Raw genomic sequence first — 26121 nt, forward strand, 5'->3', positions numbered from 1 at the left:
ATTCCCCACATAATATGACTCCTATCTCTCTTTCCTATCTCATGTCTGACTGCTTACTCCATATGGCTCCTTGGACATTTTAGCTTAGTCCTGATTTAGTGGTCTAGCTCTAGGTCTTCCTTCTGCCTTGAGTACACTATGCGTCCATATTTTCTTATGGCCTGCTTCTTGTCATTTTCTTCTCAACTCAGGTCACCTCTCTTGAGGCACCTTCCTGGAGACCTAATTTAAAATCACTGTTACATCCCACTCCTCAGTAGTATACTACTGTATTATACTAGTATATAGTATACTAGTATACTAGTAGTATACTAGTAGTATACTACTGTAGTATACTAATATATATTAAATATATATTTAATATATATTAAAAATTTATTCATATCAATGTTTGAATTAATCTGTTTGTTCATTAGTGAATATGTTGACTTTTTGTCTCCCACTTTCATTATGTTTGTTTGTTTTGTTTTTTAGATTCCACATATAAGTGAAATCATATAGTATTTTTCTTTCTCTGACTTATTTCACTTAGCATATACCCTCTAGGTCCATGCATGTTGTTGCAAATGGTAAGATTTCATTCTTTTTAATGGCTAAGTAATATTCCATTGTGTGTGTGTGTGTGTGTGTGTGTGTGTGTGTGTGTGTACACACCACATCTTCTTTATCCATTCATTTATCAGTGGACACTTAGGTTGCTTCCATATCTTGGCTATTATAAATAATGCTGCAGTGAATATAGGGGCACATATAACTCTTTGAATTAGTGTTTTCGTTTTCTTCCGATAAATACCCAGAAGTAGAATTGCTGGATCGTATAGTAGTTCTATTTTTAATTTTTTGAGAAACCTCCATACTGTTTTCCATAGTGGTTGTACTAATTTACATTCCAACCAACAGTGCACGAGCGCTCCCTTTTGTCCACATCCTTGCCAACACTTCTTATTTCTGGTCTTTTTGATAACAACCATTCTGACAGGTGTGAGGTGGTATCTTATTGTGGTTTTGATTTACATTTTCCTGATGATTAGTGATGTTGAGCATCTTTTCATGTGTCTGTTGGCCATCTGTTTGTCTTCTTTGGAAAAATATCTGTTCAGGTCCTCTGTGCATTTTTTAATCGGATTGTTTGTTTTTTTGATATTGAGTGGTATAAGTTCTTTATATATTTTGGATATCAACCCCTTATCAGATACATCATTTGCAAATATATTCTCCCATTCAGTAGGTTGCCTTTTGTTTTATTGATGGTTTTCTTCACTGGGCAAAAGTTTTTTAGTTTAATGTAGTCCTATTTGTTTATTTTTGCTTTTGTTGCTCTTGTCTGAGGAGACATATCTAAAAAAATATTCTTAAGACTGATGTCAGAGCTCACTGCCTATGTTTTCTTGTAGGAGTCTTATGGTTTCACGTCTTACATGTAAGTCTTTAATCCATTTTGAGTTTATTTTTGTATATGGTGTAGGAAAGTGGTCCAGTTTCATTATTTTGCGTGTAGCAGTCCAGTTTTCCCAACACCATTTATTAAAGAGACTGTCTTTTCCCCATTGTATATTCTTGCCTCCTTTGTTGTAGATTAATTGACCGTACAAGATTGGGTTTATTTCTGGTCTTTCTATTCTGTTTCACTTATCTGTGTGTCTGTTTTTATACCAGTACCATACTGTTTTGATTGCTATAGCTTTGTAGTATATAGAAATAAGGGAGCTTGCTACCTCCAGCTTTGTTCTTTCTTCTCAAGACTGTTTTGGCTATTTGTGGTCTTTTGTGGTTCCATACAAATTTTAGAATTATTTCTTCTAGTTCTGTGAAAAATGCCATAGGTAATTTGATAGGAATTGCACTGAATCTGTACATTGCTTTGGGTAGTATGGACATTTTAATAATGTTAATTCTTCCAATCCATGAGCATGGTATATCTCTCCATTTGTTTGTGTCATCTTCAGTTTATTTCATCAGTGTCTTATGGTTTTCAGAGTATAGATCTTTCATCTCCTCGGTTAAATTTATTCCTAGGTATTTTATTCTTTTTGATGCAATTGTAAATGGGATTGCTTTCTTGATTTCTCTTTCTGGTAGTTCATTGTTAGTGTATAGGAATGTAACAGATTTCTGTATATTAATTTTATATCCTGCAACTTTACTGAATTCATTTATTCGTTCTAATAGTTTTTTTGGTGGTGTCACCAATCCTCATTAGAATATAAGCTGTATGACTGTCTTTTGGACCATTTGAACAATTTGTGGCACAAGAGGATGTGCTCAATAAATATTTGCCGAATGAATGGATGATGATGTCAACTATGAATGAAAGATCAAATTTTCTTTGAACATGTCCTATTAAGGATGCCCAAAGTTATCTATTTTAGAATGATTACTGAAAGTAGTTTTACACACACACACACACACACAAAGCAGTGACTACTTAAAGACCGTTAAATGAAAAAACTATCTAATTATCTAGAAGAAATTTATCTAACTATCTAATGAATACTCAAGGGTGTTAAGTAAGGTATTCATGTAAATTTTTTATTTTTAATCCCATGGTTGTTAGGTAGTTTATGGTGTGGAGCATGGTTTGTGAGGAATATTAGAGTGGTGGGATTCCAGCATATAGAGCTTGAATTGAGGATGCTGAGTCACGATCGTCTCTGATTCTGAAATCTTGAGACTAAGCTAGATGCTGTCTAGAGCCAGAGGAAGCTTAAACTGTGAAAATTATACAGTGTATGTCTTTGGTATCTATATGATTTTTTTCTAAATATGTGTTGAAATTTTAATGTCTACTGTTAGAATATTTTAAACTTAAACTTATGATTTTTGCACTAGCTTTGAAGGGACAGCGTGGTCCTGGCTTCATATCAGATATCTAGTTAATGCTTTTTAATCAACTACCAGTATGAGTACCTACATTTGATTATTATAAACAGTTAATGCAGTATGTTTAATGTATATTTTTGTTCTTCCAGGTAAATACTATCATCCAGATTATTTTTAAAACTAAAGTATGCACTTGAGAGCAGCCTGTGTAGCCAGTGATAAGGGATATTCAAAACATATGTATTTTCTATGGAATTGTATAAATTGTACAGTATTGTCATTTCTGTAAAATTAGTAGTCTGATGAATCTAAAATATACATAAACAAGTGGATTTAGGATGAAGCTTGTAACATTTAAAATATTTTTGATCTGGAGAAAGACAAACACGGTATGACCTCTCTCATATGTGGGCTATAAACTAACACATGGACAGAGAGAACAGTTTGGTGGTTACCAGGGGGAAGGGAGATGGGGGGTGAGCACAAGGGGTGAAGGGGCACATTTATTTGGTAACTGACAAGTAATAATGTACGACTGGAATCTCACAATGTTATAAACTATTGTGATATCAATAAAAAAATAAAATAAGTGAATAAATAAATATTTTTGACCTGCTGATAATCATGTTTTCAAAATGTAGTTAGTTAATACCAATTAAATGGAAAAATGCTGTATATTTAGAATGGCTATTTGGGCTGAACATAAAGTATTTATGACAAATGAGCCATGAGATACTCAGTTTTCTGTTTAAAAGCAAATGCTGACATGCTAAGAAAAATAATTACAGTTTAATTTTATGCATTCATTAATATATAAAGTCAAAACATGTTGTTTTTAAGTTAGAAGAATACCAAATATTTGGAAGCAATGATTATTAGCATCATTTAATTAGACATTAGTGTATGTATGAAATATAAATAAAACAATGAATATTATTACTACATAGTTCTAAATTTGAATAGAGTTTTGATATTACCACACTTTTCTTCCTCTTTAATCTTTTGTGATCACTTCTTGGCCTTTGGCTAAGATCAAGTGTAAAGTTTTGTTTTCTTAACTTAAGATATTTGTGAATATAATTTGAATATCATTCAAATACAAGAAATCTCTTATGCGTAATAAACTTTAACTTAATTGCCTCATATGCCAGTAGCTCACAGATAGAATTTGAAATATACTGAGTCCTCTAGTGAAATCTTTTAGTACTGTTACAATTGCTATCTGTGCACGTTCCTTTTATTTTTTACCAACAAGTTTATTGGTGAGAATTATTTCATTCATTATCCTAAATTCAAAATGAAAAACAAAAAGAAGCTTTTGGGGGAGGAGGTGGAACATGGGTTGTTTGAAGTGATTTATAAATTTTTGGAGGGTGTTTTTTGTAACTTGCTGTTTCTCGTGAGCATGTGCTGTTGATAGTAAAGTGTATATATGCAACAATATTTTAAGGATTCTTTTGCAGTGGTTCGTTTGAAATGAATGTAGAGACATTAATTGACTGGCAAAATAAATCATCTTATAATATTATTTTTAACCGTAAATGTGGTGCTAATTTGTATTTGGAGCTAAGACAAACTGAGTTCAGGTCCCATCTCTTCCACAATTTATTAGCAGTGTGGACTTGGGTGAGTTATTTAACTTCTCCAGGCCTCAGTTTCCTCTGCTGATTTCTTCATTTAGTCTTTCAGGGAAAGCTTAAGAGGTTTCTAGAGGAGTGTCTACAGTAGTCTGGTCTTCAGCATCCGGTCATGGCCTTCTTTTCCGTTTTCGTCGTCTCTGGTATCCCTTCCTTCCTTATCCATCACACAATTACTAACTTTAAACTAGTTTTAGGTGTTTTTCTACCTTCTACGTGTTCCTTCTGCCTGAAATGGCATTCTTCTTAATGACTCTCCCCTCAGATACCTCAGCACATAATTCATATCTTTATAGAAAACTAAAATGATGTAATATGGTTTTTAACATGCCCTTTTTTTTCCTTTAAACCACAAACTAATCCATTGTAAGGATCATTTTATACATTAACTTCTGTTAATAAAATGAATATTTATACTGACATATCCTTAGTATAATAATATTTATACAAGTGGTAAGTAAATGACTGTTGAATTGAATAGAATGTTATAAACCTCCATGTAATAGGTTTGTTTGTCATTATATTCTTGTAATGCATGCTTAAGTTTATTTCTTGCTTGAACTGTAACCTTTAAGACCAAAAATAAGTTACTTGTTCAGGGTTGAGTATAGGTTGTTTCCTGAAGTGCTATATATTTTAGTTAGATCCAGTTTACTGTTTTTTTAGAGGATATTGTTTATTTAGTGCATATCTTTTTAAGACTTTTCTCCTCATTTATACAATTGATTTATCAATCATTAAAATTTTATTTAGAGGTCTGTTATGTTCCTGGCAATTGGCTAGGTACTAGGGTAATACAAAGAGTAATAAAACTGAATTCTTAGTTTCAATCCAGTGGACTCAATACATGTATAAACCAATATAATGACAATATATAAAGGAGGTTGTATGAATGTTTAGCTGCTGAGAAAAATGAGAGTTCCTTAAATCTTTTGAAATATGACAAAGTATAAATAAGTAAATATAATTATTGCTTAAGGAATTGGAGAGGACCAGAAATTACATTTGAACTTGAACTTGAGAAGAGTTTCTCAGGCTTGGGAAAGGTGTTATAGGTAGTGCAAAGGCACAAAGAATGTTCAGAGACTAGTAATGGAGAGTGGTGGTGGAAGATAATAACAGGGTTCACGTTTTGTAGGGTCCTATTTGCTGCACACTCTGTGCCTTGAAGGATCTTATATGCTGCGTATCCTGTAGAGTTAAAATTGACAATGAAAAGTCTTTGAAAATTTTCAGTCTGGGACATGACATGATCAGATTTATAATTTAGCAATAGTAGACTCTGTTTCTTGTTACAAGTCTGTAAAGACTGTTTGGAAATTGCAGCATTCATTCACAGCACTATTTTAGTAAGTCTCATATAAAAACGAAGAAGACCTGTGACAGTGATGATAAATAATAGGTGCTATTAATTTATTTCAACACATTAAACAAGTACCTACTCTGTGTTTGGTTTATACTACAGTCTCGCATCGCTTAACGATGGGGATACATCCTGGAAATGTGTCGTTAGGTGATTTCATTGTTGTGTGAACATCATAGAGTATACTTACACAAACCTGGCATGATAATATTTCCAACCTTATTTTACAGAAGAGGAGATAAAAGTCAGAGATATTAAGTATGTTCAAAGTTAAATTGCAAATAGTGGCAAACCCTGTATTTTGACCTGGGCTTCTGACCTCAAGCCCCATGTTCTGAAAAATGTGCTGTACTGCCTATCCAAGGCTGAGTCATCAGAGGAAATTGATGAACAAAGTATCACTGGTACTCTCAGATGTTTAGTTGGTCTGCTAAGAATTTCTAGGCCCTAGAGATTTTACTCTGATCTCTTGAAAGTGTGTGTTTTGTCCAAACGAAAGCATAAGTGGATATAATAGATGTCTGTATTGCATTTTATATTATTTTTATTTATTTAAAACAATTTTATTGAGGTATAACTGGCATATAATAAACTGTACATATTTAAAGTGAAAATTTGTTACGTTTAGCATATGCAAACACATGTGAAACCATCACGATGATCAAGACAGTGAACATAACTGTCACTGTCACTTCCAAAAGTGCTTTGTGCCCACTGTGATCCCTCCTCTCTCTCCCTCCCCCCACTTTCCTATCCCCAAGCGTCAGCTAATCTGCTTTCTGTCACTGTAGGTTAGTTTTTATTTTCTAGATTTTTATATAAATGTAACCCTGCAGTATGTATTCATTTTTGGTCTAGCTTTTTTCATTCAACACAATCATTTTGAGATTCATCCATTTTGTTATATGTCTCAATAATTCATTTCTTTTTACTACTGAGTATTATTCCATTGTATGAATGTGCCACATTTTGTTTATCCATGCATCTGTTGATGGACGTTTGAGTTGTTTCTGGCTTTAGGCTATTACAAATAAAGCTGCTATGAACGTTCATGTACAATTTTTGGTATGTACGTATATATACTTATTTTTCTCTTGGGTAACTTGGAAGTAGTATGTCTGGATCATATATTAGGTGTATGTTTAACGTTTTAAAAATTGCCAAATTGCGGGGCCGGCCCGGTGGCGCAAGCGGTTAAGTGCGCGCGCTCCGCGGCGGCGGCCCGGGGTTCGCTGGTTCGGATCCCGGGCGCGCACCGACGCACTGCTTGGCAAGCCATGCTGTGGCGGCGTCCCATATAAAGTGGAGGAAGATGGGCACAGATGTTAGCCCAGGGCCGTCTTCCTCAGCAAAAAAAGAGGAGGATTGGCGGATGTTAGCACAGGGCTGATCTCCTCACAAAAAAAAAAAAAAAAAAAAAATTGCCAAGTTGTGTTCCAAGCGATTGTAATATTTTACATACTTACCAGCAGTACGTGTGAGTCCCAGTTCTTCCGCTCCTCACCAACACTTGCAGTGGTCAGCATTTAAAATTTTGACTATTTCAGTAGGTGTGTAGAGTCATCTCATTGTCATTTTAACTTTCATTTCCCTAATGACTAATGATGTTGAACATCTTTTAGCGTGCTTATTGCCACCCGGATATTTTCTTCAGTGAAGTGATTGTTCAGATCTTTTGCCCATTTTAGAAATTGGATTGTTTGTTTTCTTAGTGCTGTGTTTGGAGAATCCTTTATATATTCTGGATACGAGTCCTTTATCAGATATATGCTTCACAGAGATTTTCTCCCATGTTATGGCTTCTTCTTTCGTTTTCTTAACAATGTCTTGAAGATTATAGGTTTTTCATTTTGCTTAAGTCCAATTTCTCAATTTGTTTGTTAATGGATTATGCTGTTTTGAAGAAATCTTGGCCTAACTTAAAACCACAAAGAATTTCTCCTGTTTTCTTCTACAAGTTTTATAGTTTTAATTTTTACGTTTAGGTCAGTGATCCATTTTGAGTTAATTTTTGTGTATGGTGGGAGGTGTGAATCCAAGTTCATTCTTTTGTATAGAGGTATCCATTTGTTCCAGCATCGTTTATTGAAAATGTTATCCTTTATTATCTGCATTGCCTTTGAGCTTTTGTCAAAAATCAATTGTCCATATATGTGAGGGTGTATTTCTGGATTATTTATTGTGTTCCTTGATTTATTTGTTTATCTTTATGCCAATACCATGCTGTCTTGATTTCTCCAGTTTTTTAGTAATCTTGAAAGTGGGTAGCTTTAGCTCTCTTGCATTGTTCTTCTTTTTCAAAGTTGTTTTGTCTCTTTTAGATCCTCCGTATTTCCATATAAATTTTAGAATCAGCTTGTCGATTTTCACAAAAAAGCCTGATGAGATTTTGATTGGAATTGCATTAAATCTACATAGATCAGCTTGGGAATAATTGAATCTTAAGAATATTAAGTTTACTTTCATTTTTCTTAGAAAATTATATAGTCTTCAGTGTATAAGTGTTTTTCATCTCTTTTCAGATTTATCCTTGAATGTTTCATAATTTTGATGCTATTATAATTGATTTTTTAAAATTTTTTGCTTTCATATTTTTTGTTGCTAGAATATAGAAATACATGTTTCTTTTTATTTTTTTAATGTTCATCTTGTACCCTCCAACCATCCTACAATTCACTCATTAATTTTAGGAGATTTTTTGTAGATTTAATCAGATTTATTGCAGACAAAACTATGTCATCTCTAAAAAAAGTTTTTTTTCTTCCTTTCCTATATGAATGCCATATAGTTATTTAGTTCCAAATCTTTAGATATTTTCTTAGGATCTTTAAGGATTTCTAATTTAATTCCATTGTGATCAGAGAACATATTTTGTATGAATGCTTCCTTTTCAATTTATTGAGACTTGTTTTATGGCCCAGAATACAGTATATCTTGGTAAATATTTTATGAGCCATTGAAGAGTGTGTGTATTGTACTATTGTTAGATGAAAAACTGTCAGGTCGATTAAGTCTATAGCTTTGCTAATTTTCATGCCTGCTTGTTCTGTCAACTCTTGGAGAGGGATATTGAAATCTCTGACTATAATTGTGCATTTATCTTTTTCTTTTTGCATTTCTATCAGTTTTTGCTTCATGTATTTTGAAAATCTGCTACTAGATATATAAGTAATTAAGGCTATGTCCTATTGATTAATGGACCTCTTTGTCCTTATGAAATGACTGTCTTTATCTCTAGTAATGTTCTTGGCTTTGAAATCTGTTTTTTTCTGACGTTAATATAGCCATTCCAGTATCCTGTCATGATTCCCATCCAGTGTTTTATTTATTCTCAGACATTTTAGTTTTCATCTCTAAAGACTCTTCCTATAGGAAGACTTTAGGAAAAATTATGTAACTGCTATGTCTTAATTTTCTTCTCTATTAAAAGGACATAGTAATAGAACCTTTGCTATAGAATTGTTTCGAGGATTAAATAAAGAAATATATCAGAGTGCCTACAATTGCGTGTGTTGCAATGTAAGCTTTGAAAAAAGGTAATCTACAGCTGTTATTCCTACTATTATGGCTGCCTTTTCAAAAAGTTTGTTAAAAATCCATAAAATTGAAATAGAATTTCCTATTTATTTATATCCCCAGGAAGTTTCTTGTTTGCATGTTCATTAGTTGTCTTCTATCTAAATAAACTAAAGTATCATCATATGAATTCAAAAGATACCTGTGTTTAATTTTGTTTCCTAATATTATTAATTTATCATTGTTTTATACTTAGGATTGTGTACAAAGATATAGGTATAGTCCTATTATTATATTTTTCAAATTTAGTTTGAAATTCCCAAATGCATTAGAATTGTACAGTAGTTGCGACTTGTTCTCAGTTGTACACTCTTCAGTTTAAATATAGCACATATTGCGAGACTGAACAAATTGGTTGTTTTTGTTTTTGTTTTTAATCAAAGGAAATAAATTTTTTACATACATTGTATCGATCCTTCACATTATTATCATTTATGATGAGTCATGTTTTTTTTAGATTGGGCAGCTGGCTTTTAAAGGAATGAAGAGACTCAATAGAATCCAGTCAATTGTGTTTGAGACTGCCTACAACACCAATGAGAACATGCTGATTTGTGCCCCTACTGGAGCTGGAAAGACCAACATTGCAATGCTTACAGTTTTGCATGAAATTCGCCAACATTTTCAACAAGGTGTTATCAAAAAGAATGAATTTAAGGTAGGAAATTGACAAGCCAGACAACAGCTTTTTAAATTGTAAAAGTAAAATCATTTTTTTAGTTGTACGTGTTATATGAAATCTGGACATTTTTAAGGATATTGTACATATAAAGAATGCGGCTTGATTTACTTCATTACTATTAAGGCAATCCCTATTTGTGTTATGAAAATCCCATTACACCCGTGAAAAGCTAGGAAAATACCTTTAGCTTTGAAGCAGAACCAATTGTCAAAGTGATGAGGCTGTGTAAACAAATTCTATTGTCCTTTGAACAGCCTGCACACTTATCCAACAAAGTACCTTTCATATATCACTATTAAGATTTTTCACTTGAAGTGGCTAGAATCATATTTCACTATAAACTGTGACTTGTATTGACTACTGTGAAACAAATGACAATGTAGTTTTTGCTCATTCATCAAGCCAGTGTTTGTTTGGTACAGATTGTATATGTTGCTCCAATGAAAGCCTTGGCAGCTGAGATGACAAATTACTTCAGCAAACGTCTAGAACCACTGGGCATTGTTGTGAAAGAACTGACTGGTGATATGCAGTTGTCAAAAAGTGAAATTTTACGAACTCAGGTATGTTGTATACTTAGATCTTTTTGTTTAATACTGTTCTTTTTTTTCAGGTAATTGTGAAAATTGTTAAACAACTGTACCTTAAGTAATTATAAAACATACTACTAACGTAATGTAATGAACTTCTTTTATTTGTAACCACATCTTACCTACAAAAGAGGTTCTTGGTGGTGCTTTGTTCTATGGTTTCTCTTCTAATTTCTTTGATTCTTGCTCTATCTTGAATGTTGTTAGATTCCTAGTGTAGATTTTAAGTCCATTGACAGTAAATGTTCTTTTAAAATAGTAGGGAATAAGGATATGGATAAGACCAAAGTTCAATTTTAAGAGCAGGAAAATATGTAGATCTTTAAATGATCCCACTAGTATTCTAAACCATTCCATAAGGATGGTTTAACTTATAATAAAAGTTTTTAGTCATTCTTTACTTTATCAAATAAGAAGTTATTTAATCATGCACTGTGTATAGTACTGTATTAGGTGAGATGCATGACAACAAAGATGTTTAAAATACAGTCCCTACCTTCAGGGATCTTACATTATGGCTGAGTTGGCAAAAACTATATTGGAACTACAACTGGATTATCATGAATGGATGCAACATGTGGTAGGGTCCGTAGTGCTTCTAAAAAATATAATAAGGGATGACCAAATGGTAATGGAACAATTCAGGGGTGATACAGCTTTTGGAACAATGAATGGACATTGATTTAAAATGTGATTGGAGGGTATATTAGTTTCCTAGGGCTTCCATAATAAATTACTACAAGCTTTGTGGCTTAAAATAACAGAAACTTAACTCTCTCACAGTTCTGGAGGTCAGAAGTCTGAAATCGAGGTGTCAGCACAGTTAGTTCCTTGTGGAGGCTCTGATAGAGTATCCTTTCCGTGCCTGTCTCCTAGTTTCTGTGGCCGCTGGCAGTTCTTGGCCTTCCTTGGCCTGTAGACACATCACTCCAGTCTCTGCCTCCGTCTTCACATGGCCTTCTCCCCTGCATGTCCTTTCCCCTCCTCTTCTAAGGTCACTATTCATTGGATTTAGGACCTTCCCTAGTCTAATATGATCTCCTCTCAAGATCCTTACCTTAATTACATCTGCAGAGATGCTTTTTCCAAATAAGGTTACATTCACCATTTCTGGGTGTATATATCTTTTGGGGTGCTGCCAGTCAACGCACTACATCAGGTACCCCGGGTACACTGAACCACATGACAAAGATAGATAATCAGGTTCCAGTTAAATGTATTTTGGGGTTGATAAGAATAGGGTGCATTATAATCCACATTTATGTCCATTTTACCAGTTGTCTTTAAGTTTGTCTTTCATAGATACTCTTTTAAAAGTTAATCCAAAACCCATCATTTTTTTCCTCATAATATTTTTATAGAATCTTATTTCAAATTAATTTCTCTCAAAAATCAGTAATTATATTTGATATATTAAATGCAAAATGCCTTTTATTGTCATTATTTTAATCATCTGCCTAGAGACATTTTAATAATTTCTTAAAGTGCCTTTTAGTTAAAATGACTTTCTCTAGTCTTTGGTATATAATCAAATTTCTAATATTCTTTATGAAATTTGCGTGATTAGATATCATCCAGGCTTTTCCTTGAAATGTTCTAAATTTAGCTTTGTTAAAGAATCTAGAGAATTGTCACTTGAAAACAAGAGTAACAGTTATATTTATATATAGTCCTTAACAAATTTTGGTTCTTTTTATGTAATTTGTATACTTAACACAATGAACTGAATCATGTTTAAAAAAGTTTATATAATAAAGAGAAGGGAGTTTTATAGATTTGTGTAACAGTACAGTATTATGTACGGTTTCCAAATTTATGGACACATTAGATTCTGAAAGTTTATTCATGTTTTCATAGAAGTGGTGTTGTGTATGGTAGATTCCAAGGCTAGCTACCAGGGCTAGCTGAACATATAATTACAGAGATCATATCTCAACACTACTCATCAGGACACATAGACTGGTAGATAATTTTTTTTTAGTGTGTGATTTTTATTTTCATAATGTCTTGTAAAGACATGTACATTAAATCAAAATATGACATTTAAAAATTTGTCTTCATTAAAAATAAAATTTCCTCAAATTGGAACCATTCTAGACTATCTGAGATCATACCTAAGATGTATCTCACCTAAAGAAATGAGTTTTCTATCCTGGTGGGTATGATGAAGTTTAGGGAAAAAATTAAGTCAGTTTATTCCTCTTTATTGCTTTTATGTCTAGCCTTAAGAAATTTTCTGTAAATGGTAAGTTTGGCTTTGGCAGTCTTATCTCACTGCTGTGCCAAATCCAGGGCTTTTCTTTTGTATCTTTCTGCTTTAGTCTTTCTGAACATCATTAACAGGCTCAATTTTTTAAAAAAATCCTGCATTGCTTTGGTCATTCCCATTGCTATAGAGCGGCAGCTTTAAAAATATGGTATGGGGACACCCAGGGTTTGCTAAGACTCTTTCAAGTGGTCAACAAGGTTAAAATCCATTTTCATCATAATATTTTGATGTTATTTTCTTTCACTCTCCTTTTCTCGCAACTATACTGTCAAGTTTTCCAGAGGCTGTATAACGTGTGATGTTGTCATCACTGACAGCTAATGGAATGAGTATTTTGTATTCTTGTGTTGTAAAAATTTCTCAGTTTCAATTTCTAATGTAAAAAATATCGATAGATATAACCCACAAAAACAAAAGCTCTTTGGGACCTCAATAATTTTTAAGAATGCAGAGAAGTCCCAAAGGGAAAATGTTTTGAGAACCACTATTATAGGGGAAAGCTCCTTATATATGACATTATTCTCTTCACAGTCTATATCCAGCTTGATTTTCGACCTTATGTCCCAACTGCTTTCCAATATAAACTATAGCCAGACCATTTTTGCTAAATAACATTACTAATTTCTAAATAAGTTTTCTAAAGTAACATTTTCTAAAATAACATTACTCACCATTCTTCTAATGAACTTTGCTATTTGGTAAGTTTCCTTATGCATTTTCTCTTTTTCATAATTTATCTATTCACATTTGTCCAGATCTTACCCATTTGTCAAAACTCAGTTCAAACTCTGTGAGTAGTTTATTGCCTGAGTCCTATGGCACCCTTTATTTATATTCATAAAATAATACCTAGTCCACAAAGTCTTTGCTTTTGCATCTGGTGTGGTCTTAGAAGTCTAGACCACTCTCAAATAAAATTTTGATTGGCCTTATACTGTATCCCACTGTGTTACTGATACTAATGAAAGAATGTTTATGGAAAGACACAACAGATAAAATTTGAATTCAAATTATGCGCCAGTCACTGCGCCAAGTGTGTGTGTGCATCCTCACTCAGTCATTACAAGAACCATATTGAGTAGTGTCACCATTTTACAGATACAGAAAGTAAAACTTTTAAAAATCTACCTAGATTTATATATTTTCAAAAGGTTTATGAGCATCTCTTTTTTTTTCCTTTTACCCATCTCGGTGCTTCCCTAGACCTGCTCTGTATCCTTTGTCGATATTTGTTAACTCTGTAGGGGCAGGGATCATGTGTTCAGCCTCAGTAATAGTTTATAAATTGAACCTCATGTCTTGTGCTTGCTCTTTGTTCTCCAACCTCGTCCTACTATCCGTGATGGTAATTTTCCTAGACCTGCAGCTATGTGATTACTAACCTCTTCACCCTGTCCTTCTGTCTGTTCTCCTAGATTAACAGACTGTGCTGCTACCACTGCCTTTGAGATTGGGCTATAGAGAGAGCAAAGCAGGAATACTGCAGAGCACGTGGGAGTCCAGACATACTCAACTTTTATTTTTGAAGTTTTAATTTCCTGCTTTCCCTTTTTTTTGCTTTTGTAATTTTAATGATTCCTATTGTATTTTTTTTGTAAATCTTTCCCAATAATTAACACATTTAATATAATCTGAAATTTTTCCTGTCATTTAAAAAAATGTTTTCAGTGTTGTTTGTCTTTTTTTTTTAATAATATGGAAAGCTAATTAATCTCATTTGCCAATTTTCTGTCATGTTGTTCTGATCGTATTATTCTCTTGCTCATAAACTTTAGTTGGTTCTTTATTGTTTATTGAATTAAATCCAACTACCTAGCTTGTTAAGAATCTTGGATAAATTAAGTATAGTATGAGATGTGATTTGTTTTGTGGTTCACTAGGGACTGTCAGGTTTAGTAGCAGTTAGGATTTTATTGAGGTTTGAATGTAAAATTTCCTTTTAAAAGATAGGATTATATAATTCTAAAATTTATTGTCAGGAGAAATAGTCTGTGTAGACAACAAATACCTATTTTGTGTTCAACTGAAAAGCAACTTTGTGCAACTTTGAACAACTCGGTAAGTTTGTCATCGTTGAAAACACCAATTTACTTTTCCAACCTTATTTTCCATTATTCTACCATTAATTTCAAACTTCTCCTTTTAAATGTACCCTTTATGAAGAGTTACTATTTTACAATATTCAGTGTGCTTTTCAGTGGTTCCATTGAGCAGCTCTGCTTTACCTTATACCCTGTCTTTTCTCAACTCAGATGATCCCTTCTGCGTTCCTTCCAAGTATCATAGATGCAGTAGTCAGAACGTGGTCAGAAATTTTAGAAAAGATTTCTTCTGTTGTGTCAGTAACTCTGTTAAAGCAAGGCATTTGCTATGAGTTCTGAAATTGTTCTCCCTCTTCTTTTGTATTTGTTTGCTCGTCCTTATAGTGGGCTGAGTTTATCTGTGAAGCTTTGGGGGTTGAGATGGGTTATTTCAGGTTTTGTTTTTGTTTTGGCTGGGAATGGAGGGAGATTCTGTTCAAATCTCTTAGGCCCAGGCAACAGCAAAGGGAACTCTGAGTTTCTATTGTGTTATTCTGTTAGATCAGAGCTCTGACAACCTTGGTTGGGAGACTGTGTGTGGTGTGCATATGCATGTGCTCATGTCACACTCAGTGTTAATGTCACACTGCCCTGATTTACTCTTCTCTTGGGATTTTCCCTATGGTATATATTTTATTGATTATTTCACTGAGAATATGTATATGCTTAGGGGTGGAAGGTAGGAAAAAAGAGGAGATAGAAAAATAGGTTAGAAATTACATATGCTAAGGTTGCAGTTTTATCTGGAAATCTGTGTATTATATGTTTAATTTACTATTGCTACCTTTCTGTATAAAATCTAAGAATGTCTTTGTTTCATCTCCATTCCTGAAGGATATTTTTACTGGATATAGACTTGCAGATTGTCAGTTCTTTTCTTTCAGCACTTGAAAAATGAGCCACCTTTTTCTGATTTCTGAAAAAATATCTACTGCTGTTCAAATTGTTGTTCCCCTATAGGTAATATGTTATTTCTCTAAGTCTCTTTTCAAGATTCTTTCTTTGTCTTTAGTTTCCAGAAGTTTGATTATGATGTGTCTAGTTGTACATTTCCTTGAGTTTAGCCTGTTTGGTGTTTGTTTAGCTTCTTGAGTCTGTGGGTTTATGTCTTTGGTCAAATTCAGGAACTTTTCAGCCTTTATTTCTTCAGCCCCTCACTCTTTTTCTTCTTCTTGGACTTCACGGACAGGAATGTTAGATCTTTTGTTATTGTCCCACAGGACCCTAAGATCTACTTATGTTTTTCCAACCTGTTTTCTCTCTGTTGTTCACCTTCGATAATTTCAATTGATCCATCTTTGAGTCCACTGATTCTTTTATCTGTTGGCTACATTCTTGTTATTGAGTGAGTATTTAATTTAGGTTTTCAGTTCTAAACTTTCTGTTTGCTTTTTCTTTATATCTTCTCTGTCTTTGCTGAGACTTTTTAATTTTTTCATTTGTTTCAAGTGTGTTTGAAGCTGTTCCTTGAGGGATTTTTTTTTTTTTTTTTGTGAGGAATATCGACCCTGAGCTAACATCTGCCAATCCTCCTCTTTTGCTGAGGAAGACTGGCCTTGGGCTAACATCCCTGCCCATACTCCTCCACTTTATATGGGATACCGCCACAGCATGGCCCAACAAGCGGTGCGTCGGTGCGCGCCCAGGATCCGCACCGGGGAACCCAGGGCCGCTGCAGCAGAGCGTGTGCACCCAACTGCTTGCGCCACTGGGCTGGCCCCTCCTTGAGGGATTTTTATGATAGTTGCTTTAAAAGTCTTGTCAGATACTTCCCACATCTTCATCATGTCAGTGTTGGCACCTGTTGAGTGTCTTTTCTCATTGGGGTTGAGATTTTCTTAGTGATTGGTTTGTATGTTGTTTTCAGTTGCATTCTGGACCTTCTGGGTGTTATGTTATGAGACTCTGGTTCCTATTTAAGTCTTGTTACCGCCTGGCTGGATGGTAATCAGGATTCTTTTCACACGTGGCTGCACCCCCTCAGTGCCGGTCTCAGCACATAGTGAGTTTGGAGAGGAGCACTTTGTTCCTTAATGGTATTAATGGCTGGTGTTGTCAAAAAGTTTCTGTTCATCAGGTCTGTCCCTATCAGCACTTTGGCTGGAGAAATCTCTTGTGTCTTGGGTATTTTGTTTTGTTTGGGAGTAGATTCTGCACCCTCTAGCTTTTCAAGTTGTGTGCTTCCTCAGCACCAGGCTGGGATATATAGGAGGAAAAGAAAGAAACCCTAGGCAACTCACTGCTATGCTAGGTTATTCCTTGAATCCTGGGGTCCTTATACGGTCCCACTTCTTTTCTCCAACTTTCGGAGTTTTCTAATGTCTCTCTCATGTTTTTTTATGTGGGGTTTTTAGATGTAATAAATAAGAGTAAGATGAAATGTGTTTCCTCCATCCTGTCCAGCCCTACAGACTTAAATTATAATGTAGTCAAATTTGTCAACTTTCTCTATGGTTTGTGCCTTTTTCGTTTGTTGTGTTTCTTGGAAATACTACTTTATCCCAATTTTATGAAATCATTCTCCTATATTTTTTTAATAATAGATTTAGAGTCTTGTTTTTTACGTTTAAGTCTTGAATCTCTCTGAGTTTTAAGCATTATTTTGGTGAAGGAAGGATTCTAATTTTATTGTTTTACTTAAGGAACGCCAACTGTTTCATCATTTTCTCTCTGTCCTTTCCTGGTGAGTTTGAAATGCCATCTTTACAACATTTTAAATTCTACTGTTGTCTTGTAGCTATTACTGAGCTTCCTGTTGTTACATTGATCTACATGTCTGGCCTGGCCTCAGGATTGCAGTGTTTTAATTACTATTATTTTAGAATAAGTGTTGAATGTAAAGCAAATCCCACCTCCTTATTTTGTTCTCATTTTTCAGAATAGCCTTAGCTATTCTTTGACTTTACTTGAGCATTTTCATTTTTAAATCAGACTCTTTCATTACATCAAAGGATCTGTTGGGATTTTGATTAGAATTGCATTGAATTTATGGAATACTTTGGGGAGAATTGACACTTTTATCATGTCATCTCTCCCTCCATGACCGTTATATATTTTCCACTTTTTACGTCTATTTTTGCCCTTCAAAAATGTTTTATAATTTTCATCATGGGTCTTATACATTTTTTTAAAGATTTATTTCTGAAGATCTTGTATTATTTGTTGCTATCTTTTAAAGTTTCTATTATGTAATGGTTATCATTGGAGTTAAAGAACACTGTTGATTTTTGTATATTTATGTTATATCCCAGAATGCTGCTAAATGCTCTTATTGGTATTAATAGCTTATCTATCAATATCTTTGATTTTCTACATAGGTGGTGATATAATCTGCAAATTATAGCAGTATGGGTTCATTAACTTTGAGGGTAGCCCAGCCTTAGATTCTGATGTTTTTATCTTTGGATTCTCTATCGTAGCGTGTGTGTTTGTGTTGTTAAACATTTCTCTTGTATTTTATATTTTTGAATGAAGAGGGAGTTTATATCAGTTCATTCTACTTTATTGAGTGAAAGTTACAAAATTCATTATTCTCATGCTAATGGACAACAGACAAAATGATCACGGAATAATGAATGACTAAGATATATGTGAGGGATCACTAAGAAAGTTGATTTTTTGTTTTGGAAGTCTGAAACTTCCAAATCTTTTACTGAATTACTTCATTAAATTAAAAGTTGAAAACAGAACCATATATTTTATTTCTGAGGAGAACAAATATTCATAAACAGAAATGTAAAAGTGTATAAACTTCGAAAGTACAAAAGCATTCACCCTGTGTTATTTACTTGTGGGGAAAAAGAAAGTTTTGCTACTATTTGAAAATGTCATTTGTTATAGCAGAAGTTTGGCTAATTGAAAATAAACGTTCTCTCAAAGGCAAGTTTTAAAGTACTAGTGGTTCTTTGTGCGTAGCAGTTCCAGACCTCGTTTTAAGGGAAGATTTCTTGATAAATTACTTTTGTGTCTTATTCCAGAAAAAAGATTCTTTAAATATATGAATCTCAAAATCTCCTAAGGACATCTATAACCCTAAAATATTTTATTTTGGATCCTTTTCTATGTAGACACATAAATCAAAAATGTGATTTTTCACAAAAAATTTCTTTATTACTTCTTAGGATAGCTAATAACCATTTTTTATTGTGAGAAATTAGTGTTTTTTGCTGGTCAGTATTTTAGTAACAAACTACTTGTCAGAAATCTTAGTCAAATTTTGTCAAATTTAAGATATTAATTAAAATTTTTACTTTTTCTTCTGATTTTCAATTACAACTTAAGAAATGTAAACACCAATTTTATTTTGTTATGTTACTTGGGACTTAGACATGCATTAGTGTACAAGTTGAATAAGCTATAATCTTTAAGATGTTAGATTGATAAAAATCTTAGATCAAAATGATTGAATGGTAAAGCCCTGGCCCAAGCTTTAGAGACCCTCCCAAGTCTGTGCTGTGAGTAGATCATTTCACTTCCTAAGTATCTCCTGTTTCATAGAAGGGGAACAGCAGAGAAACAGCTTGATGAGCGTATTTCTTATTTGGGGCTTATTAGATTATTTATTCTCATTTTTCTCATACTTTACATTTTTCCACATTTGAGAATTTTGTATTTAAGCTGGTATTCTGGATTATGAAGGAAACAATAATAATTTTAAAAAGATTACACTGAAGGATATTCTGAACTTCTTATGTACAGCACCTTGAACTGTCTGTTGCATAGGTGTTCTAATTTGGTCAAAATCTGTACAGTGGTCATTTAAGCTATAAATTTTGGTTGGCTCTTGTAAGCAGAATTTGGCCCATTTAACATTCTGGACGTAGTTGTGACAGGTTGGAGGGTAAACAGATGTAATATATCAAAATAACATTTTGTCAGCAGACAGTTCTGCACCTAAAGAGCACATGGGAAGACATTATAACTTCTTATAAATGAGTGGTGAGTTTGGTTTTAAATATGTTGAGCATGAAAAAGTGGCTGGAGTCATAAACATAACTGAATTGGAAGGGCAAACTACTCCAGAAGGATTCTGGAAACATTCCTGGAATTAGAAATATAACGTCACTTAACTTGGGTTTTGGTATATAATTCCTAATATATCTGGTGAAATGTATTAAGTGCTGTGTGCTTAGAGATTAGGATTTCCTGAATCTCATTAACTTTGCCCTCCTTGTTCCATAAAAGATTTAATCTCTTTCATGAGCACATTTGAAAAAAACAAACACAAAACAGCAAGATAATACAAACTAAACATAGGTAAGAAAAGTAAAGGAAAATACAGGCCAGGTTAAAAAGAGGAGCCAAGAACAGTACTGATGCCATAATGCATATAACAAAGTTGAGGGAGGCCTGACCAGGTTTATAAATCACAGTGACCATTTGCCCAGGAGAAGCTATTCTTGAGGGTAAGAGGCAAAAGTATTTCCCAAGAGCTCTTAAAAAGAGAACAATCAGTAATCTAATGAAACAAATCCTCAATAACAGTCTCCAGTAGATGCAATGATAGGTTTTATGGACCTTTAAAAAATAGCTCTGGCATGTAGGAATCTGTGGATCTGTACAAAGTGGATGGGTATTCTGTGTTTTCTTCTCTTTTAGGGTATTACAAATATGCCATATGTCCCCATCTTCAAGGGTTCAGTATTGATGACTTCAGTATTTGCTGGGGTCCTCACTGCTTGCTTTGCATGGTAGTGCAGGACCATAAAAATAATCATGTAAGCTGAAACCGTGCTGTGATCTTAATAATGGGAAAATGTTCCCAGTGGGGTCTTGGGCAGCACCCTATAATCAAACACATTAATGCTTTTACAGCAAAACTTTTTGGTATTCCCACCAAGTGTGAATTTACACATCAGTTCAGGTCAGATTTTGCAGTGAAAGATTAGAAAATACTTTGTCTTTCAGAGTTTTTTTGAGCTTGGAATTGGAGATACAGTTATGGACCAACATTAGAAGGTGTCTATAGGAAAATACATTCTATATTCACAAATATGGAGGTCAGAAATATAGCACTGCCTCTGGTTAGTTTTGGAAGCATTGGTAGGGGTCTGAGGTCTTTCCTAATTTGTGACCTTCACTTTATCCCCAATTTTCCAGAAATTCAGAACCCTGGATAAGGAACTCCTTCCTGTAGGATCAAATTTAGATGTGAGGTAGGAAATAATGAATAATGTAATTGTATTGCATCATAAGATTTGAAGCAAACTTATAATAGGCATTTAACTTTTTTCTATAAGTAAATTAATGCTATATAGTAATAAAATGGTTCCATTTTACTGTTAAAGCTGATTTTCAGTTTTTAAAGCATTTCATTTTCTCATAATTTCTTAAAATTCTGCTTTGATTTTATGTAGTTTAAATAAAAACTGAGGTCAGTAATATTTTTATTGGTCATGTGAATGAGTGATTGAGTCTAAGCACCCTGAGGCAGATTTTAATCTGATGAACCTAATTTGTATCAGAGGTGAGCAGGAGAGACCCACCTAAGGGCAGTGTTCTCAGAGGAGTTTGGATCATAGACCAGTGAAAATCTGATGAAAGCAATGGGCCCTCTCCCTTGAAATTTGGATTGAGGGAGCAGATAAGCACAAATATATAAAATTCTGCATAGTCTGTTATAATGGTTCACTCTTCTCAGGTGAAAAGCAATCCTGACCCAATGTGACCATTTTTACATAAAGCAGAGGGTACCATGACTTTAGAATTAACAATTCTGAAGTATCTTTGTTGGGCACATCATCCGTGGGATCTGTACACACTTGAATGGCCCTCAGTTTTAGTAGGATGCTACAGATTTTAGCTGTGCTGTGCTGGCACTTTCTGGTTGCGTTCCTGTGTTGAGGATCAAATGTTTTATATCTAGGAGTGGTGAAATATATATTGTTAGGTACTCAATAATGCTATTATATTGTTAGCCATGATGCAAAAGCAGCTGGAGAAATTTCATAAACTCTGTTCTATAAAAAGTGTGCAGTTAAAAAAAGACATAGATCTAGTTAGTGAGATTCCTATTTTATAGAAATTAGAAGGATTCTTGACAACTCCAGGGTAAATACATTTCATGAGTCTTATGATACAGCTTGCATTTTTATGGATATTGGTATATAGGCAGAAATATATGACAGTTCCAGGGAAACTGTATTGTCTTTACTCTTTGAACAGTCAGTTCCTCTAAAACTGACCTGCGTTGGTAGGGCAGGGACTGCATAATACAGACACATCTTCGGGTTTCTTCCCCTGAGGCATCCACAGAAACACAAGAGCGTTCTATGTACTTATTAGTATCTGTGATGTTTTTTGAAATTGTGAATTTATTCTCATCACTTACTTCTGAAATTTTAAAAAATCTCTACTTAAAGGATGTGCTGAATGAAAACATTCTGTGTTACTCTGAATACTTGCACTTTCTTGAACGATACCAAATGCTTATGCTTTTCTTCAGAAAATTCTAGTTTGATATGGTGTGATGTCAGTGAGAAAATACAATCTTATGCGATCTTAAGAGCTTGATAGATTAGGGCAATTTTTTTATTTTTTAATTTTTTCTATTGTTTGGGGGCAGTTATTTTAGTCAATATTGCAGGCAGGCAGTTGTTAAAAAGGCTCTTGTCTCACAAACACTGCAAGAGAACCACAAAGTTGCTGTAAACCTAAAATATAAGTCTCAGGCTGATTAATTTTAGGAATTGTAGAGAGCTATGGTTTCTGTAATTTCTATGACTGATCTAAATAACTTCATTGAATTTATAGTTTTCACATCTGTAAAAAATTATTTTTATGTATCAAATTGGAAATGTATGAAATCTTATTTTTGTAGAGCTTTGTGCCACTACAGCCATAAATGATTTTCATAAAGAAAACGGGTTGTGCTTGGATTCATCATCGATTTGAACCTTGGTTAAATTCATTACATAGGAATATTTACTGCCTATTGTTCTTGGATAATCAAAGTCACCAGAACATTAGAGGGTGTGCCTATATGTATTATGATAAATATAATGTTAGATCATATATTTGAAGCCATTTTGTATCCTAAAGGTCATTTTCTGTGTGTTTTGTTGCATAGTTTTACATTTCTAACTGTAGCTTTGTGGCACTTTTTAAAATCAATGTGAATTAAAAGTTAATTTTATTTTGAAAATTTCCATACCCCACATTTCTTTCTGATTCCAAAAGGATAACATGTTCATTGTAGAAAAGTTTAAAAAATACAGAAAATTAGAGTTTAGCTTATATCCTCCTTTTTTTCTAGGCAAATATATCTAAGTTTAAAAATGGAAGTTGATTGTATGTTATTTTGTTACATTTTTTCCAGTAAGTATTTTTACATATCATTAAATATTAGTTCATGTTGCATGACATTTGATGGCTGCAGAGTATTCTCTTTATTGGATGTACTAAGTTAACTGTATACTTCTGATAACTTTTACTTGAGAATAACATTTATTTACTCACTCACTCACTCACAGCCCATTGAACGCTGAGGGGAAAGAGGCAGATAGGATATCTCGGAAACTCAGTTAATATGGTGGAAAACAAAACTTTCTCTTCTAGTTTTTCACTTGATTCTTCATGGACTCCAGGTCAAGGGATTCCCTTACATTGATGTTATCACACTACCACAAATGCCTTCTTTTTCACTTTTAGCCATCAGCATTGATTTATGTTTTTTTAAGTCCACATATTCATTGGATCTAGTCCCCTTAAAAGGAAAGGGTTCTTTGTCTTTTCTGTTGATGGGTGAAAGGCATGTGAACAGTGCACTCCCCTGGGCTTACTCGTAGGATGGGCTCTGGGTTATCCAGTTCTTGGTGTTCCAGTTATAATTCTTTTTTACTCCACTATTCCAAGCAAGTCAGAATGCAAGCTAATCTTGGAACTCTTGTTTAAAAAATAAAATAAAATAAAAATTATTTTCTTTGGTACTTTAATATGGTACTTTCTCATTGCTATCTAATTCATATATTATAAATATATTTCTTATATTTTAAAGAAATATTAAGCACTTTATACATTGTGTTTAAGGCATAGTGCTTTGTGTTGGGAGTTCAACCATGTTTAAGGCAGGCCCAGGCCTCTAAAGCTGAGAGTCTAGAAGAATAATATCTGTGCTCTCTAGTCTTTCTTATTTGCCTTAAAAACATTTTCAGTGTATAGTGTTTTGTTCCCTCAAGTTATAGAAGACTAAGGTATTCAGAACGTTTTACTGTTATTTTTTGATATGGTATATAAAAAATATTTTGAAGATGGCATTTTGCACATGATTGGTCTTCAACAAATGTTAGTTCCTTTCTTCTTCTTCATTGGGTTCTTTGTTCTGCTCCTCACCCACTATACTTAATGAGAAATAACCCCAGAGCATATGCTTGATGAGTTATGCTACATTGACTCTTCAAACTATGCTTGGCTGTAACAGTCAAAGAGAAAAGAAAAAATTGATGATTCCCCCGCCCCGCCCCCAGTTTTAGAAATGACAGTATAGTAAGTGTGAATGGTACTTATTTGGCAGTAAGTAGAGAATCCTTTGACTTTTTCTTTTGGCAGAACAGTAATCTGTGGAATTGATGCTAGGAGAAAACCTCTTGAAGTCTTGGTTTAAAAGAAGGCTCTTATGTTAAATTTGATCCTCTTTTTAGAAGAGGATAAAAACTATTCATTCATTCTTAATTTTAGATTCATTCCTAAATTTCTTACTAGAAAAGAAAATAATAATCAACTATATTCTAAGGAAAGCACTACATACTACTTCATGTTAAATTTAACGCATGTGTACTGGCTGATCTTTAAACATTTTATTTCAGCTTTATTGAGGTATAACTCATGTACAGAAAACTGTACATGTTTAAAGAATACAGTTGAATGACTTTTGACATATAGGCATACCAGTGAAACCATCACCACAATTGAAATAATGGACATATTCATCAGCCCTAAAAGTTTCCTCACGTCCCTTTGTAATCCATCCCTCTCCCTCTGCCACTCCCATCCCCAGGCACCCACTAAAATGCTTTCTGTCACTATAGGTCTAGTTACATTTTTATAAATTTTATGTAAGTGAAATCAGACAATGTGTACTTTTTCATCTGGCTTCTTTCTCTCAACATAATTATTTTGATATTCATCTGTGTTGTTGCATATATTAATGGTTCATTCCTTTGTACTACTAAGTAACATTGTGTTGCATGGATATATCACAAATTGTTTATCCATTCGATTTTGATGGATATGAGCCTTGGTTCCAGTTTTTGGCTATTACAAATAAAGCTGCTGTGAACATTCTTGTAGTCATTTTTGTAAACATATGACTTTCGTTGTTGGGTGAGTACCTAGGAGTAGAATTGCTGGGAATGTGGTAGATGCATGTTTAACTTTTTAAGAAACTACTAAACTGTTTCCAAAGTGGCTGTACCATTTTACATTCTCCTCAGCCGTGTATGAAAATTTCAATTCCTTCACATCCTCTTTAACACTTGCATGGTTATTTTTAATTTTAGCTCTTCTCATGGGTGTTTTACCTATTCTAGTAGTATCTCATTGTAGTTTTAATTTGCATTTCCCTAATGACTAATGATGTTGAGCATCTTTTCATGTGGCTTTTTGGCATCTGTATATCTTCTTCTTCTTCTTTTTTTTTTTTGTGAGGAAGATCAGCCCTGAGCTAACATCCATGCCAGTCCTCCTCTTTTTTTTTGCTGAGGAAAACTGACCCTGCGCTAACATCTGTGCCCATCTTTCTCCACTTTATGTTTGATGCCGCCACAGCATGGCCTGACAAGCCGTGCGTTGGTGCGCACCTGGGATCCGAACCCGGGCCGCCAGCAGCGGAGCACATGCACTTAACCGCTACACCACGGGGCCGGCCCCCTGTATATCTTCTTTGGTGATGTATCTTTTCAAATTGTTTGCCTTGTTTAGAGTATTTTAAGTGGGTGATTTGTCTTAGTATTGAGTTGTAAGACTTTTGTAAGGCTCTAAATACAAGTCCTGAGCTGGATATGTGCTTTGCAAATATTTTCTTCCAGTTAGTAGGCTTGCCTTTTCATGTTTCTAACAGTGTCTTTTGAAAAGTAAACACTTAATTTAAAAAAATTATTTTATTGA

At 33.9% G+C, this 26121-nt stretch overlaps 1 protein-coding gene across 1 annotated transcript in view; it reads left to right on the top strand.

The window, feature by feature from the left end:
• The window catches only part of ASCC3 (activating signal cointegrator 1 complex subunit 3), a 336770-nt gene that overhangs the window by 93144 nt on the left and 217505 nt on the right, over positions 1-26121 (top strand). The window contains exons 9-10 of the mRNA XM_058566571.1: positions 9854-10054; positions 10501-10641. Coding sequence (XP_058422554.1) covers positions 9854-10054; positions 10501-10641 — 342 coding nt within the window. The remainder of the gene's footprint in view (positions 1-9853; positions 10055-10500; positions 10642-26121) is intronic.

Source organism: Diceros bicornis, chromosome 23 (genome assembly GCF_020826845.1).
Source record: "Diceros bicornis minor isolate mBicDic1 chromosome 23, mDicBic1.mat.cur, whole genome shotgun sequence".
Lineage (NCBI taxonomy): Eukaryota > Metazoa > Chordata > Mammalia > Perissodactyla > Rhinocerotidae > Diceros > Diceros bicornis.